The 18,198-nt window shown below is 40.8% G+C and overlaps 1 protein-coding gene across 1 annotated transcript in view; it reads right to left on the reverse strand.

The window, feature by feature from the left end:
• LARGE1 (LARGE xylosyl- and glucuronyltransferase 1) overlaps nt 1-18,198 on the reverse strand; it is a 323,190-nt gene that overhangs the window by 220,313 nt on the left and 84,679 nt on the right. The window contains exon 2 of the mRNA XM_080971695.1: nt 14,699-14,882. Within this exon, the coding sequence (XP_080827821.1) occupies nt 14,699-14,804 (106 nt within the window). The 5' untranslated portion in view covers nt 14,805-14,882. The remainder of the gene's footprint in view (nt 1-14,698; nt 14,883-18,198) is intronic.

An 18,198-nucleotide genomic window follows, 5' to 3' on the forward strand; every position in this document is an offset into this window, starting at 1 on the left:
GGTATGAGGAGGTCCGGGGAAATAAGTCTAGGGAAGATAGGTTTGGAAAATTAATGTCTTTTTAACTGTTTTATTTTGTATGTTTCTTTTTTATCCTTTACTTTTTTGTTATATTTTAAAAAAAATTACTCTTTTTTCTGTATTTTGTATTTCTTCTATTTTTTGAAACTTTAATAAATATCATTTAAAAAAAAAAAAGGAAATGCGGAAAAAGGTCTTTGTAATATCAGAATGAAATGCCAGTATCATTTCACTCGCTCTACACCTCTTGCTGTGGATGCAGGAGAAAACAAGCTTGCTTCAGATATTTGAAGATGGCTATTGTAACTCCTCTCAGTCTCCTCTTTTCCAGGCTAAACACACCCAACTCCCTCAACCATTCGTCGTGAAGCTAGATTAGACCCTTGATCATCTTGGATGCCCTCCTCTGCCCACATTCCAGCCAATATCCATCTTAAATTGTGGCACCAAGAACTGGATACAGTGTTCCAGCTATAGTTTGACCAAGGCAGAATGTTGTTGTTGTTTAGTCTTTAGTCGTGTTCGACTCTTCATGACCCCATGGACCAGAGCACGCCAGGCACTTCTGTCTTCCACTGCCTCCCGCAGTTTGGTAAAACTCATGCTGGTAGCTTCAAGAACACTATCCAACCATCTCGTCCTCTGTCATCCCCTTCTCCTTGTGCCCTCCATCTTTCCCAACATCAGGGTCTTTTCCAGGGAGTCTTCTCTTCTCATGAGGTGGCCAAAGTATTGGAGCCTCAGCTTCATGATCTGTCCTTCCAGTGAGCACTCAAGGCAGAATAGAGTGGTACTATTACTTCCCTCGATCAGGATACTATATTCTGTGCAACCAAGCAGTAGCTTTTTTCACTGCTGCATCACACTGTTGACTCATGTTAAGCTTGTAGCCTACTACGACCCCTTGATCCTTTCCACATGTACTATTGGTAAGCCAGGTGTCCTCCATCTTAAATTACTGCAGCTGGTTCTTCCTGCCTAAGTGAAGAACCTTACATTTGTTTTTGTTTTTTTTAAATGATATTTATTGAAAAAAGAATTTTTTAAAAAAATTACAAAGAAAAAAGACAAAACAGAAAAAAAAAAAATAAAACCATCATTTTCAAATTCTCCACTTTCATTACCTTCTTTCTATGACCTCCTCCTCCTCCTCCCTTTTCTTGTATCTTGATTAATAGTTGTCACAGCAAATCCTTTCCATAATTCATAGTATTCTGTCATTACATTACCTTACTCTATTTTCATCTTATCTTATAAAAAACCTTAAAGCTTAAGACTTAAATCTTATTTTTACCAACTTCTCATAACCATTACCTTTTTACCTAATTCTTTAAACATTTTTACAAGAGCCAAGTAATTTCATTTCAACATTTTCCTAACATTCATCAATTTTATAAAACATTCCTAATGATAGAAAAAAGAAATAAGAGCAATCCAATCTTCTTCCAGCGTCCCTTCCTCCTGGTCCCGGGTTTGTCAGTCCTTTTTATCCCATTAGTCTGGCACATTAACCTGGTGATCTTATATCCGAGGCCTTCAAGTCTCTTCCATGTCCCTTCCGCAGCTCTTCTTCATATTTTCCTTTCACTCGTGGGAACTCCAGCTTGGTAGTGTTTTTGACCCTTTTCAACAAATCAGCCCCTTTCCCATAGTCCAGACTAGACTCCATGTGGTATTTTAAGACATGTTTCAAATTCCCTCCAAAATTAGGAGCCCCCACAGCTCCAAACATCTGACGGCCCATTGCCAGACTCAGAAAGTCCAAACATCTCTGCATAGGGGGGTCAGTCCAACCCCCCATTTCCAAATCAATCCAAACTTTATCTTTCCAAATCTGGTTTTCTGAAGACTAATCACACATTGCTCTGACTCTGCAAAAATTGCTCTACAGTCAGACAACACAAAATCACTGCAACGTTTTTAGCCTTCTGCATAATGCCAATATATTTATATTCCTTTTTATTTACTAGGGGATATATGAGGCAAACAACTTCTTTAATAATTAACAATAAGGCTGTTTGTTTAAATAAGCCCAAGCTGCTTGCAAAGATGATGTACAGAAGTGCACATTTCCCTTCCCTTGTGCATGGGATCTCATGTTTTTATGATTGCCCAACATGCTCTAAAATTTTCTGTATGAAACTCCATTATTTCTTGCCACAGACCAGCACTGAATAATACTGTATACACAGATCCCTTGTGCAAACCTGCAAATAAAACAATGATGCCAATTAAAGGGAAAATGTTCCTGATGGTTTTGAATTAGTTTTTCCCCCCTTTACAGCAAACACTTTTCAGGTTGTAAAAGTATTTTGTTCTGAAACTAATGTCATTTTGTCCCATTTTACTACCTAGGTGTATCACTGCTCCCTTACGTCATTATTAATGGCAATTAGGCTCTTCTTTGGCTGTGATAAAAATAATGATGAAAGAAACTTATATCACAGTGCCATTCAAAGATACAGCCAAAAGAAACCTATTTGACTTGACATGTTCTTATATTAGTGGAGGGAGAAAGGACCTGTGAAGGTCTTTGTCAAAGGTGTGGTACAGACACAAGAGTGGATCCCTGCAAACCATGGTTGGTAGATCAGGAACCCACTTCAAGAAAACATTGATACACACACTGTTCCTCCCCTAGCACAAATCCCCTCACTTCCTCTTACAATGGTAAACCATGGTTAAACTGACAGCTGCACCAAATGCTAAACATGACTAAGAGTACAGTAATAAATTTCCCTCTTAACCATGGTTAGCAAGCTGTCTTAACCAGGATTTGAAACCAGGGATGAAGATGGTCAATGCCAACCACTCTCCCCATGGTTAGCATTGGGGAATATGCAATACTAATTCATGGTTAAAGCTGGCATAAGAAGGGAAGCATATAGCCAGCAGTTTCCTATTTGCATTCCCCAGGAGCTCTTATTCAAAGTCATGCATTGGTTCAGCACTGGAGGCAGCATGACTCTGAAGAAGAGCTCCTGGGGAATGCAAATAGGAAACTGCTGCTGTGCTCATGTCCTGCTTGTGAGCTTCTGACTGGCCACTGTGAAAACAGGACACTGGACTAGATGTGTTTTTAGTCTGATCCAGCAGCGCTCTTCTCAAACTCACACTGAAGAGGGAAGGAAGGGTGGGAGTAATCATTTATCTTCTAGTTTGATAACCACAGTTTACAGAGTGCCTGTGTTATATATATTCTAAGACATGGGAAGGCAAACTAAGGCCTGGGGGCCGGATCTGGCCCAATTGCCTTCTAAATCCGGCCAGCAGATGGTCCGGGAACTGGTGTGTTTTTACATGAGTAGAATGTGCCCTTTTATTTAAAATGCATCTCTGGTTTATTTGTGGGGCACAGGAATTTGTTCATATCTTTTTTCAAAATATAGTTCGGCTCCCCACAAGGTCTGAGGGACAGTGAACCCACAGCCCCCTGCTGAAAATGTTTGCTGACTTCTGTTCTAGGACAAAGTCCTGTGTAAAAAGGCAATAGTTTTCTTTAGTTTTTGAGTGCAAACCTTATGTTAAAAATTAAAAGGCATTAAGATTAAAAAAAAGTCAGTGCTTGTCATATTTTGATAAGGATCATCTAAAAGGTATTCAGGTTAAAGCTGGATTTTCAGATTTGATCAATAAGACTCACTGAGGTCTCAGCTAACGTGGTGGTTTTAAGCAGATTTCCTTCTAGAAATCTACCAATCAATTTAAGATATGCGGCCATCACAGATGACCAGTTCCTTTGAACTGCTCTTGACATTTACACAACTGAGGCAACTTCTTATCTGGGCTTATAAAAATGCAAGTCTGCAGCAATCCCATGGATAGGTTTGCCTTCTGCAATTAGAAAGATCTGCCATGAAGATTAATATGTATGCAAGCTTGCCAAAGGCAATGATCCACACGCCACTCTGCTCTGAAATATTTTTGATAACTTTAATGGAACTTAATAAATGACTTAATAACTATTCTTAAAGAATGCTCACTGTATTAACAAGCAGGCAATGTAAGTCAAATCCTATGCTCCACCTTCAAACTTTGATGAGCACTACAATTCTAAACGGCGAAGAGTCCATGTTGAGTCTCCTCTTCCAATCACCGAAAAAGTCTAGCAATACAGATGCTCAATGGAGCATGGAGGGATGCTTAGAAAGCTAGAAAGAATTCTGCAAGAAACTCCCAGATGTGACCATGTCCTGGTTTAATTTATCCAGCTCTAGCAAAAACCATCAGCTGCAGAGACAGCTTTGCACAAAGGAAAGACATTTTCCCCTCTGTTTCTTGACAGTGGTCTTCAATTACAACCTGCAGTGATGAAATTCAGCAAGAGTGAAGGAAGAAATAAAAAGGAATGAAACCACCAGGATGAGTTTGTGGAGCCAGATTATTAAAAGTCCCACAGATGTCGGTGCAAATGACAGCCGCCAGAGCTTCATGAGGTAGGGAAATAGAATATGGAAAATTAAATTCCCCATTGGACCTGGACAAGATTAATATCTTCTCTGATGAACTGAATGTGTTTAATCTGCACTGCTAATATTAAATTTCCTGAGGTGCACATAGAAAAAAGTTTTTTTGTGTGTGGGTGGTGGGACATGTGAAAGGGTAGTAGTGACCTATAAAAATATAGGTCTTTTTTTATTCTCCGAAAGTATATTCTCTCCAACCACTAGGTAAAGCTGGAATGTATTGGGTGTTAGGGGATCTGTAGTACCTCTAGTGGGGGACATGCAAACTGCTATATCAGTCCATGTATGTTTCCTCATCCCAGCATCCCTAGATCTAATGTATGTGTGAGTGCATGTAGGGGGAGAATCTCCAACCTAGGAGCAAACAACATTGGCTTGGCAGGAGCCCCAGTTTGATCTGCAAGGTGATTCCCCACAAATCATGGCCACCTGCCAGGGACAGATGGGCAGGATAACCCACCTCTCAACCATCTGGCATCATTATGGCATCAGGTGATTGGCAGGTGGACCACTGTCTCACCTGTCAAAGCTGGCCCATGGAGGTGTGACAGATTATGATCTAGATCCCAAGTCAAAAAGGTCCCCTGTCTTTGGTCTAATGTGTAACCCTTAACAGGTGGATTATCGCCAGGTTTCCACAAGCCACTCCTACAACAGTAGGTGGGCTACAAAATGTCTTGCTGCATGGGGCACATGACACAGAGAAGGAGATCTAAGGGGCCTCCATGAAATAGCCCATCTTATTTGAAGTGGCCCCTTTAAGTCCCATTAGACTTCCAAACATGAGGACAGTGCACGCTATATATTTTCAGTGAAAAAGAACATTTCTTTCTCACTTTAGATGTATAAATGACCTCACCCCACACTGTAAATTCAAGTGAACTTTTAGATTTACTCACTTCGCAATTTATTGGCAAAAGTTCAGAGAACATTTGTTAAAGCTGCTGGAGAGCAATAATTATGTACGCACAGACAAGAAATTTGTACTCCAGCTCATATAAAATATTCTATGATCTTTCCTTTGAGACAGTTACCTTTTTTATATTAAAAAACAGACTTTGAAACAGACTAGGAAGTTGTTATATTTAATACTTCTGGGAAAGAATATTGCCCTGGTATTCAGTTCAGAGATTAAACAGGTCAACTCAATGAAAATGATTTGAGAAGGTTTTTTATGAGAACCATACCCATCCTTGTAATACCAAGGCCTTATTTAAATTTAATATGACAAACACACACCATGGGGTTGGATCCAGCTTCAGTCATGCTTTGAACAGACCCACTAAAATCAATGGAATTTCTAATTTAAGTTCCTTTTTTTTAAAAAAAAATGCTCTCCTCTAAGCATGACTAAGTCTGGGTTGAAACTCCGTAAGTTTGTGCACATGTGCAATTAGATGGTTGATGGCCTATTATTCAGTGTAAGAGTATGTAATCCCAGCCTCTTAGTTGATGCAATACCCTTTCACACACTGGAGAGAAGTGACACTTCTGCCCTGTGGTTTCCTCTTCAAAGTGAGTGCTGTGGTGGGAAAGTGGGTATGGGAAAGAAAGAGACAGATGGAGGGAGTCTAAGGATAGTCACCAAAAAACAGGCAAAGGAATGGAATAGAATGGAGAGTTACTCTGGTTAGACTAAGAACAGACAAAGTGGTACCTTCCAGCTCCTAAGTTATCTTAGAGTTAATCTATCTGAAAGATCGTATTCCCTCATATGTGATCCTGCCCAGGTTTTGAGATATTCATGGGAGCCCCATACTTTGGTCCTGCTACCCACACAGGCACACTTGATGAGGACACAAGGAAAGGGCCTTCTCAGTAGCTGCTCCCAGACTTTGGAACTCCCTGCCAGGAAAAGCTAGACTGGCACCCTCCTTGTTGTCCTTCCACCAGCAAGTGAAGACTTTCTTGTTTCAACAGGTTATGGGGAATGAAAAGGCTGGTGCTGTGGTGTTTTAATTGTAATGATTGATAGGGTTTTAGCATATTTTATATACGTTTATAGTTTTAGTTCTACAAATGTTCAATTGTTTTTCATGATTGGTTTTCTCTGCATGATATTTTATTCAAGCTTTTTCATAATGCAAGATAAAAAAAACTAATCTAAGTAAGATTTTTTTCCTATGTTTTAAGCAGTTATTATTTTTTCCTTTAAGCTGTCTTGAGTCCCCATCAGGGGAAAAGGCAGGTAATGAATGAATGAATGAATAATAAACTAGGATCGGGGAGCCATGAAAAACATTGAGCAGCCTTGGCCATTCATGATCTCTTAGTCTGACCTACCTCATAGGGTGGTTGTGATTAATTGGGGTGGTGGTGGAGAGAAACACAGATATAACCCTGAGCTCATTGGAAAATAAGGAGTTAAAATGCAATAAGTAGTAACTGATTAACAACTATTTGCAAGGTTACTTGAATAAGTTTCAAGTCTCTCCATGGCAAACTGGTAATTTACACTCTTTAAATTATTAAAATAGTTTTTTGCATTAGTGTACTCATGGTGTAAACATTTCTAAAGAGTAAACACATTCCATTCTTAATGCATAAAAGATTACTAGTAAACATCATTTCATTATACATTAATTGCAAGTTTTATTTGGTGAACCTAATATACAGATGCTATTAAGTGATGAAATTAAATCCTTATTTGCATGAATAGTTATTTGACATGTTAAACAACTATTTAAAACTATTCAGTTTGATCCACTTTGTGGAATTATTTTTAGATTTCACAATAGTTATTAGGCCAGAGAAGTTGCTTTTCTACCAAAATGGACAAGGCTGAAAATGAATATATTTAAAAAAACCAATGAAATTTGCTGCTCTGGTTTAGTGAAAGGAGGGGGATTAAAGGTTGTCGATGTAATCAAGAAGAATAGAATTCTCCAGAAAATAATTCCCTAGGGAAGCATTCACAGATCAATTAGCTGAATTCAGACTGCCAACTCTGTCTTACCCTATATGGATCTGAAGCGGTCAACCAAATCCCACTTTGGCTGAAGTCTCTCCCCTGCTGACCAAAATTGGTAGTACCTGACATTTACTGTGGGGGTTCTGTTCCCGGCTCCTGCATGCCCTGCCTCGCCTCATTCCATCTCACCCTTTTAGTGACATCTTTCAGTCATGCATTAATCAGTCGTTGCCTGTGATTTTTCCAAATCACTACTGCTCATGGAAGCTGTACAACTCAGAGCAGCAAATAAAACTAAACTACTGTAGTCAAACTGGTAAAACCACAACATGTGCTGGGTTGGCAGGAGTGTGTGAACGGGATGGGGAACTCACTGCGCAATGCCCACTTAGTATGTTTGAATGCTGTTTTCAGTGGGCAGATGAAAAGGGCTTCCACTGAACGTGGATGTGATTATACAGAAATATTCTTAATACTTTTACCATTGCTATTATCATCTCGTAGGATTGTATTTTAAATGTTGTAAGCATCATGAGTAGATTGAATTTGGAGTGGAAGTTGATTAATCCCACAAACCAAGAAATAAACAAATAAATTGGACCCAACCTCTCCAACGCTGGCAATCCATTCCCAGGTTCTCTAAACCCAGATACCACAATCCAAAGGTTTGCTAGAATAGTTGGAATGAGTGAGATAACGATCTAAGGAGTGCTGGGAAACATCCATTAGAAATCCACTTTCCCCCTTTCGAAGTCTTCAGTGGTAAAAACTGCAGGTTAGAATAACTTGATTCTGCTCTGGGTAAGAATTAACTGGAAAACATGAATACTCCATTCAGTTTAACAGCCCTGGATTTATTTTCTTTTAAAAAAATCTTAATAAATGGTACTATGGTGCCCTAAGCTAGGCAAAAATCCTCCCCCAGCACCCACACAGTGCTGGGCTTTGGGAAGGAGGTTTGAGGATTCCAGGAGGGTCCTAGAGCCTTTCACCTTCTCCCCAAATCTTGGCAAGTACTAACTAGGCTTTGGGAAGGAGAATGGAGGGCTCTAGGACCCTGCTGGAGCCTACATGCCTCCTTCCCATAACAGGACACCTTCTCTGCTCAGAGCTCAGTGAGGGGGAAACTGTCAGCTGCCCTAACTCTGCCTCTGCTGAACACTCAGATTATGGTAAGAGACCCTGGCTCAGTGACAGAGCACATGCTCTGCATAGAGAAGGTGCTAGGTTGAGTCCCTAGTACCTCCAGTTACAAAGGATCAGGGTAAGGTGTTGAGAGTTTGCAGGACCTTGGACAGCCACTGCAAGGCATACTAGATGATACTGAACGGGCCAAAGGTCCCATTCGATATGAAGCAGCCTCATGTATTCATTACTTCAAACTAAGGATCATGCAATTTTCCTTCTTCTAAAGCAGACCAGCACAATGTGTGACTTACCAAGTCAAATGCAGCCCATCAGTTAAAATAGTGTCATCTGTCAGGTTGGGAATTAGTGGCAATAAAATTTCTGGTTTTGCTACCTGCCCAGAATTACAAAATTGGGGTTGGGGTTATCTAGTTCCTTGCAGAATATCACATGGCTGTTGGGTTGCATTCATCCAGGGGAGTCACAGAAGCTGTGCAAGCCTGTTCTGTTGCAAGAACAGTGACCACAGGCAATTCCCACGTGGAGGGGGAATAAGGTTATATGAGATCAGTGTTTTAGTCTTGGCAAGACATCTCAGTTCCTCTCTCAATCTGACAGAAACTAAAGTTACTTTTGAATCACTGCTCATTCAAATATTGCTTATGTATGCACCGGGGAATAAACCTCATTCTCTTTTTCATGCTTCAGTATTAGCTTTGTCTTTCAAGATGTTAGCTAAACAGATGAGAGTCCTTCATCTCCTTTGGGTTTTGAGGTGCTGAATTGTAAGATCGGAAAATTTAAATCCCCCCAGCCCATAAAGGAAACAGCACTGCTGCAAGAAGAAAAGGAAAAGAAAGGAAGGGGGGTAGGGAAGCTGAGATTGTCTATTTGGAGTCTGCCAATGTAAGGAAGGCTTGAAAACTGGGGTAAGCTGAACTAAAGCAAATGGACAATTAATTCCTAAAACTACTGTTCAAAAGCTGGTGTCCCCCGTCAAAGCCAAAGCCAGTTTCCTAGTTGCCTAACTAAAGGTAGGAGATAGGAAAAAATATAATTGTCATAACAGAACATGGTAGAAGATCACTTTGCTGACCCATGTACTCTCACTCTGCATTTGAAGTGTCCCTCCAGAAAAAAAACTAGTTGCTGACTATGGCCACAAAACTTATGTTACTGGTATGCACTGGAAGAGGCAGCATCAGAGGCAGTGATTACTGCAAGGATGGACAGCCTGTGGCCCTCCAGATGTTGTTTGATTTTAACTCCCAGCACAACTGATCATTAGCCATGCTGGATGTGGCTGATGGAGTTGTTTGTTGTAGGCATCCATCTGGCTCGACAGACCATTAGTGCGCCTCTGAGGGTGAAATCAAACTGCTGGAGAATCACAGCGCCTGCTGTGGCTGCAGAGACCGTTAACTTGTAACTGTTGCCTCCCACAATGTTTTTGCTGCGTTAGGAGCACTGAAGTGACCTTTCTGGGGTGCAAGCCTGGGCAGTGCGTATGGAGGTCCTGGGCTGCCCAAAGACAAGACACCCCCCTTCTCAGCCTCACTGATGTGGTCCAAAGGAAAGCTGAACAATGCATGGGAAAGGTTTAAAATGAGAACACTATCTCAGTGTTGAAAAAACTGTTAAAATGCCATCCAGGTTATTATTTGTGTTTCTTAATCACTGGTTGTTTTTATTAGGCTAATTAGATCTCTTTCAATTTCACTGTCTATATATCCAGATATATATATATAAAGATAGTTACTGGATTCATTTGTTTGGCAAATAATGGCTCAACAGCTAATTAGTTCTCTTTTTCCTTTCTTTTTTAAAATTATTTGTTATTATTTTTCTATTTTGTTGAGTAACTCTTTACTTGTATTTTGTATTTGCTATGTTGTTGTTTATGTTGCTTGCTGAAATGATAATGAAGCCTGGAGTACAATGTTAAAACCAAAAGAGCTATTTTATGTTTATTTTGTAAGCAGTGCAATTTATTGGTGAATACCTCCCTCTTTCTTTGTAATTAGAACAATTTTGTATTGTTGTAACATTCAATATTGCAGAAGGTTTTTTACAACTCAAAAAACCTCCCTACAAATCATTTTCTAAATAATGGGATATCAACAACAACAACAAATTTATTAAATTTGTGAGGTCCATGCCTTTACACAAAATACCATAAAACATTATTAAAAGATAAACAAAAAGATTATAAAAGTAAGCTAAAATTCATGCCATGCTGTCCCAGCAAGGAAACTACCCAATAAACCCCACCATTCAGGGAAGAAGATACAACAACAGGTTAGGAGAGCAATGGGAGGGACCTCACCGTTTCATCCAGGAACCATACCCTAGTTTTCATAGCCTTCACCACAAAGACCGCTACCACGTGAGAAATCCGTGGATCGGCGTCCACCAGTAAAAACTTTACTTGGTCCTCAGAGTTGACTGTTGATTTGGGAATAGTTTGTAACATCGCATCCCTGAAGGCCGAATAGATGGGACAATACAACATGTAATGTATGAGATCCTCTTTGGTTCTCATATAACAAGGACATATCCGCTGCTCTACTGGGATTTTTGCATATCTGCCTGACAGATAGGCCGTAGGAATGGTTTGAAAACGGGCCATAGTAAAGGCTCTCCGAAGAGTGGGATTGGTGATATTCGCCAAGTAATTGGCGCAGATTTTGACTGCTTTCAGTCGGGGAAACCAGTGGGAGGACCCTGGGATCTGTATTTTTGTGGTATCTAACAGAGCGTCTCTCTCCAGGATCCATTTCCGGAGTTTGTCCGGGCTCCACCGTTTGAGGATATTAAACTCCGGTAGGGTGTATCTAACCAGGATCTCAGATAAGTTTTGGCGCCAAGTGGTGTTCTTTTGAAAAGATACAAAGGCTTGTTTGGCCAATAAGGTGTTTGAAGTGTTTGCAAGGTTGATGTAAAATCGTAGGAATCTTAAGTGGGCCCTGGCAGACACAGAGGGTAAACCAACCTCCACCCTCAAGAAAGCTGCTGGGGTTCCTTGAGGAAGGCCTAGAATCCTCTTGAGATAGTAGTTTTGCAAAATTTCAAGCCGTTCCAACAGCCTCTGGTTCCACCCCCAGAGTTCTATCCCATATAACATCTGGGGAATAGCTTTCCCAACAAAAGCTCTTAATGCCGGGATCACCAATTATCCTCCCCTGGTATGGAAGAAACTAAGCAAAACACCAATTGTTCTTCGTGTTAGGATGGTTACAGCCTTAAAGTGGGCTAGCCAGCTAATGGGATATCTTCTTAGACACCACAAATGCAACAACACACATGTGGTGCTGATAATACCAAGATTGCAAGTTTGATCCCTGTAAGGAATAGCTACATATTCCTGCATTGTAGGGGGTTGGAATGGATGACCCTCAGGGTCCCTTCCAAATCTATGATTCTAAGATTCTATGGTGTGGGGAGAAGCTTCCTTATACCAAGTAAGACAGCACAATGTATGGGGAAGGGAGAGACAGACAGGAAGCTTCTTTACAGATTCCAACCACTGGCCCATCTACCTCTGCATTGTCTACACAATGGCATCAGCTCTCGAGGGTTTCAAACAAGAGTCTTTTCCAACCCTTCCTGAAGATGTGAGAGACTGAGCATAGGACCTTTGGAATTCAAAATGTACTTTTACTACTGAGCTGGGTCTTTCAAACAGCACACCATGCTCATCTTTTGAATGCTTAGGAGACACAAACCTGGACAAACTATCTTCCTATCTAAGCTGCTGTCCTTGAGCTGTTTGACTGCCTGCTGCTCTTGCATTTACTTTGGGGTGGGTGGGAGGAAAGAGCCAGACACCTGTTGCATGACACACTCCAGATTTGTAAATGCCTCTAAGCAACTGGGAGATGGGATTATCTACAGCTGGACTGTAAAACAGAAGATAGGAAATAATAATTTGGAATGTAAGTCACCTTTTTTTTTTTTAAAGGAGAGCTTTGAATTATAGAGCAAGGAGGGGCAGGGGAGAAATCAAACCTCTTCAGCATGCAAAAGCCATTCTGATTTCAAGTAGCCAATTTCTCACTCTTCCATTAATGTTTTATTCTAGAAAGCACTTATGCAATGACTATGGGACAGCCAAGTTGTAATTAACTAAATACTTGCCTATGTAAGCATATGTCGACATCTGCAATGACAACATCAGCAGAGTGTGTGACATTCCATTGGCTGGAATCTATGGTACTCCAGAAGTTGCTTACCTACATCTCCCATCATTGCTGACCACTGGAGGGCCACAGTTTAGCCACACACCCACACCCGCTGTACAGTGTTAACCCCCGTAAGAGAAGCATGAACCAGGGTTGTTTCATCCTGTGAGCCTACAACTTCTTTATAACTTCAGGTAGTTGGTCAAGACACATCTTTTTCAGAGGGTATATGGAGGAGGAAAGAACTTAATTGACAACTACTAATAGCAACAGCATTCAGTAATTTGTTGTTGTTGTGTGTTTTAAGTGCTTGGGTACATGTAGAGCTTTAAAGCCATTAATGGCTTCAGTGCTGTATATCTGAAGGAGGTCTCTGCACCCATAATTCAGCCCAGGGACTGAGGTCTAGCTCCAAGAGCCTTCCAGTGGTTCCCTCATTGTGAGAAGTGAAGTTACAGGGAATCAGGCAGAGGGCCTTCTCGATTGCAGAACCCACCCTGTGAAACACCTTCCCATAAGATGTCAAAGGGATAAATAATTATACAACCTTCCATAGACATCTAAAGACAGCCCTGTATTGGAACAACCTTCCATAGACAGCCCAGCATTGGAACACTTTTAATGTGTGATGTTCTGTTGTGTTGCTGCTGTGTATTTGTATATTATGTAGGGGACACGGGTGGTGCTGTAGTCTAAACCACTGAGTCTCTTGGGTTTGCTGATGGGATGGTCAGCAGCTCGAATCTGCTCCAGTTGGGTAAGCTCCAGTTGCTCCGTCCCAACTTCTGCCAACCTAGCAGTTCGAAAGCACATCAGTGCATGTAGTTAAATATATACCACTGTGGTGGGAAGGTAAATGGTGTTTCCATGTGCTCTGGCTTCTATCACGGTGTTCTGTTGCACCAGAGGCAGTTTAGTAATGCTGGCCACATGACCTGGAAAGCTGTCTGTAGACAAACGCCGGCTCCCTTGACCTGAAGTGAGATGAGTGCCGCACCCCATAGTTGCCTTTGACTGGACTTAACCGTCCAGGGGTCATTTACCTTTTTTACCTGTATATTGTGTAGGACGCTAATCAGAATATCTGGGGCACCCCAGTCAGATGGGCGGTGTAGAAAAAAAATAAGTTGTTGTTGTTGTTGCTGCTAATAGATTGCATTTCTTATGGCTTTAATGCATTCTTATTTACTTCTTATTTACTTGTTATTTTTACTGTAAACTACACTCTGACTTGTGCAAATGGTGGTATAAAAATAAATTGATTTTGTTTTGATGCTCTTTGTGAAGTGCAGAAACTCCCTTTCCCCCAACAAGTTGTAAGAAAAAAATCAATTTATATCAGGCAATTCTTTTATCAGACCTCCAATAAAACGTAGATTTATTTTTCTTCATTTTTCTAAGCACAGAGTTTGAATCATGAAATGTACTCAGACTGCTTCCAGCAATGCTGCCACCAGCTCTGAACTGCCAGTTGCAGTGGACATGCATTTATGAAGAGGACAAATTTCACTCTAAAAATGTTGCTCTGTTTTAAACACTGTACGGATCATAAATAGTTAACTGTGTGAAGATGGGAAGCAAAAACTGGTCTTCTACTCCTAGTTGAAGGTAAACAGCTTGTATTGTGCTGGGGTTCAGCTGGCAGTCTGCACAAGGACAATTAAACAAATACTGTTGCTGAAGGAAGGTGATATATATAAAATCAGTCTATGAGTCTAATAAATCAGTTTATGCTACAACCCTCAAAATAGGCACAACCACAGAAGTTAGCTAACTAGGAGGTCTGGAAAATAGATACTGAAAATGTCAGGGTGAAGCGACAGCATCGCCTCCCCCCCTTTTTATAGTGGGTGGGGAAATGGGGGAGGCAACAGATGACAACTTCATCCCATCTGTCCAAATGCTGCTAGATCTAAAGTGACAGCAACAAAAGTCCCCAAACTCATCAGCTCCCAAAACCCATCAATATTAGACTGGCTTCTTCCTCTTACCTTCAAAGCTCCCAGCAAACAGGTAAATCCAGGTTACAGCAGGAACAAAAAGGAGAGTCAGAGAGGCAGCCAGGAATTTCCGTCGCCCTCTGCAGATTCCCAGCATTCTCTCAGAAGTGGAGATTCCTAATCTGGTTCTGTTCCTATGTCGGAAGCATGAAGTCCACAGTCTCCCACATATTCCCTGAAAGAAAGAGAAGGAAGCAATACATTATCAAGTGCACATTAGCACCCTGCCATTCTCATGAGCAAAGTTAGACTCCTCCAACAGTCCCTGCAAAAACATGGGTAAAAATAGGCCACACACACTGCAAAAACACAGTCCCAATTTCAGTATTCTGTAAAATGTCAAAAACAATAAATGTGTTCCTTAGAAGCATCATGAAAGAGCATAAATCAATAGTATATCTTATCATATCAGCTACACGCGACATACGGTACATTTTATAAAAAAAGCAACCATTTTACGCTGCCCTTTGAAAATAAAGAAACCTCCATTCTCCTTGATGTCTCTGCACAGGTGGTATTCCTGGGTAGATAAAACAGGGCCACCTGTTCTGCCGCCTCTGCTTCCAAAGAGCAGCAGGTACACCAGCAGCAGCCTGAAAGCGGAAGAGTCAGAAGCAGTAGCAATCAGTAGCAGTAAGCAACAATGTTCTCTAAGAGTTGCTTCATACACAATGCTTTCTAGGTGTGCACTTAACATGCTTCGGGTATTCCCTGAAAACATGTGAATGTGGCAATAATTTACAAACATGTAAGCCATTCAGGTTCATGTGCCAGGAATCTACAACAGAAAGCAATTTCTTGTTAAGTCTCGTGTTCCGTTCTGATTTCAGATCGGTTACTGTGAAATGTAAAACTGAAGTGTAAGGTAGCCTTTTAGGGCCCTTTACACTTCACCAGAAGACAGGAGTGCCTGGCGTGCTCCGGTCCATGGGGTCACGAAGAGTCGGACATGACTAAACAGCAACACACTTCACCATTTCAGTTTGCTTCTTAGCACTGCTGTGGCACTTGCACTCATCCAGAATCAACAGCTTGGGCATAGCTCTTGTATGAATACAAGTAATCCCACCACAAAATTATTTTCACAGATGCAGTCTATTTAAAACATTTAAACCCACCTTGTGGGCTGTGGCTGCTATAAAAATATAGTAAGTATCACTACTATCATCATCATCATTATTATCAATTATTTATTAACTGCCTTCTAAAAAAAAGTCTCAAGGCTATTTACACTAAAGATAATTAAAAATGAGAAATGAAAACCACAACAAATATATTTAAATCAAGACTAAAACCATACAAAATAGACACTCAGGGTAAAAACCCATTTATCCAGCTAGAAAAGCCTGTCAGAACACAAATGTCTTCAATTGCTTCAGAAAAGTGCATATAGTGGGCACCTGTTGTACCTTGACAGGACTGCCATTCCACAGAATGGGGCAACTATATTACAAGCCCTGCTCTGAGTTATTGTGAAACAGGTTTCTGAGATCTTTGCAGAAGAGACTCTCCCACAGACTGCAGTGATCTACTGACTGTAAGGCATAAGGTGCTCTCTCAAGGAACTTGGTCTTGAGACTTCTCTGCTAGTACCAGCCCGTTGAACTCAGCCCAGTAGCAGATTGGCACCTAGTGCAAATCCTGAAAGCAGGGTGTTATATGATGGTGGTAGCTTGCCCCCACAAGCAACCTAGGAGCCCTGTTCTGCACCCGCTTCAGCCTCCAAATCATAGGGTGCATTGGACTAATTGAGCTGTGAGGTTATCAGTGTATGGACAACTGTGGTCAAGCTATCCTGATCTAGGAATAGTTGTAGTTGTCATATCAACCTAAGTTGTTAAAAGGCACCCCCTAGACACTGAGGATACCAGCATCTCCAGTAACAGAGCTGGATTCGGGAGCACCCCCAAACTACCTACTTGCTCCTTCAGGGAGAATGCAACCCCATTCCAGGGGAGGTAACATATCAACTTCCTGGAGCTGGGAACTACTCCTCCACAGTGCCTCCATCTTACCAGTATTTAGACTCAGTTTCTTTGGCCTCATCCAGGGCCTTCTCAGTCATTCCCAATTCAAACATATTGGGTATCATCAGCATATTCCTCCCAAACGCCTAAAGACTACTCCATGTAGATGTTAAATAGCATCAGAGACAATACAATGCCTTGTTGCTAAAAAAGCTAAAATGCTAAAAAGCTTTTTTATAGCTAAAAAGCCAGGAGACCAAGAAGCACCCATCCAATTCTACCACCCCTGGAGATAAGACTGGAACCACCAAAGAACAGTCCCGTCACCCCCAATACCCATCTCCAGCAGATAGTCCAGGAGGATACCATCATTGATGGTATCAAAAGTTGATGATAGCTATGCAACACATTCTGCAATAGCTGTTAATGTAATACAGTGGTACCTTGGTTTACAAACTTAATCCGTTCTGGAAGTCCGTTCTTAAACTGAAATCATTCTTAAACCGAGGCATGCTTTTCCTAATGAGGCCTCCCATGCTGGTGCCCTTCCACCATTCGGATTCCGTTCTTAGACCGAGGTAAAGTTCGCAAACCGGGACACTACTTCCGGTTTTGCGGAGTTCTTAAACCGAATAATTCGTAAACAGGGCTGTTCTTAAACTGAGGTACCACTTTACATTAATTTGTGCATTAAAATGCTACAGAAAGCATTGTATTGTTTTCTAAAATGGAATCAGGAATTTCATTCATGTGTGACACACTGTATTGAGTCGAATTTGTTATACATTCATCCACTTTGTATTAAAACCCAGTTATTTACTTTACTTCTTAACTGATATACCTTTCAAGTATGCTTTAAAGCCTATCAATTTTCCCATGATTTCCCTGGCTAGAGTGGTGAATGGTTACATTTCACTCTTCGTATATTTACCGATGTTATTTAAGAGAATAACAACAGTCTTGGAGGTTCCTAGCGATTTGAGAGTCAATTTATTTAAAAAGTAAGTAACTCTGTTACGTAAAAATGTTTTCTGTATTTCATTTGTTATAAAATGAACTCTTGAATGTGGCATGGGTATTTGAAACCAGGCAAGACTGTATTGTGGGTACCCAGTTTTCACAGCAGCAGGTCAAGTAGCTCTCACAGAAACTTGAAATGTCATTTTATTTAATGCCTTTTTTTTTTAACACAGATACACTCTGTCCTTTTTGCAGATGTACATCTAAGGCATTAGCTACTTTAAAAATACCTTAGCTTTGCTATTATTTCTATTTTCCTTTCAACAGTCTTTCCACAAGACAGATACCCTTCCAAAAGTGGGATATGCACCACTAACAAGTATTGATCAACTCAATTTACTTTTTGTAAGCTTTCCTTATCTATGCATTTTCTATTGGATTGTCTCTCATATGGTCTTTAAAACCATTTCTGGATCATAGCTGAAAGAGATTGGCTCCATTGCATGCTAAACTCAGTGGTGCTTTCAAGATGAACCTTGAATCAGACAAGGTATGTACTTTGAA

Source organism: Podarcis pityusensis (genome assembly GCF_964106645.2).
Source record: "Podarcis pityusensis genome assembly, chromosome: 10".
Taxonomy (NCBI): domain Eukaryota; kingdom Metazoa; phylum Chordata; class Lepidosauria; order Squamata; family Lacertidae; genus Podarcis; species Podarcis pityusensis.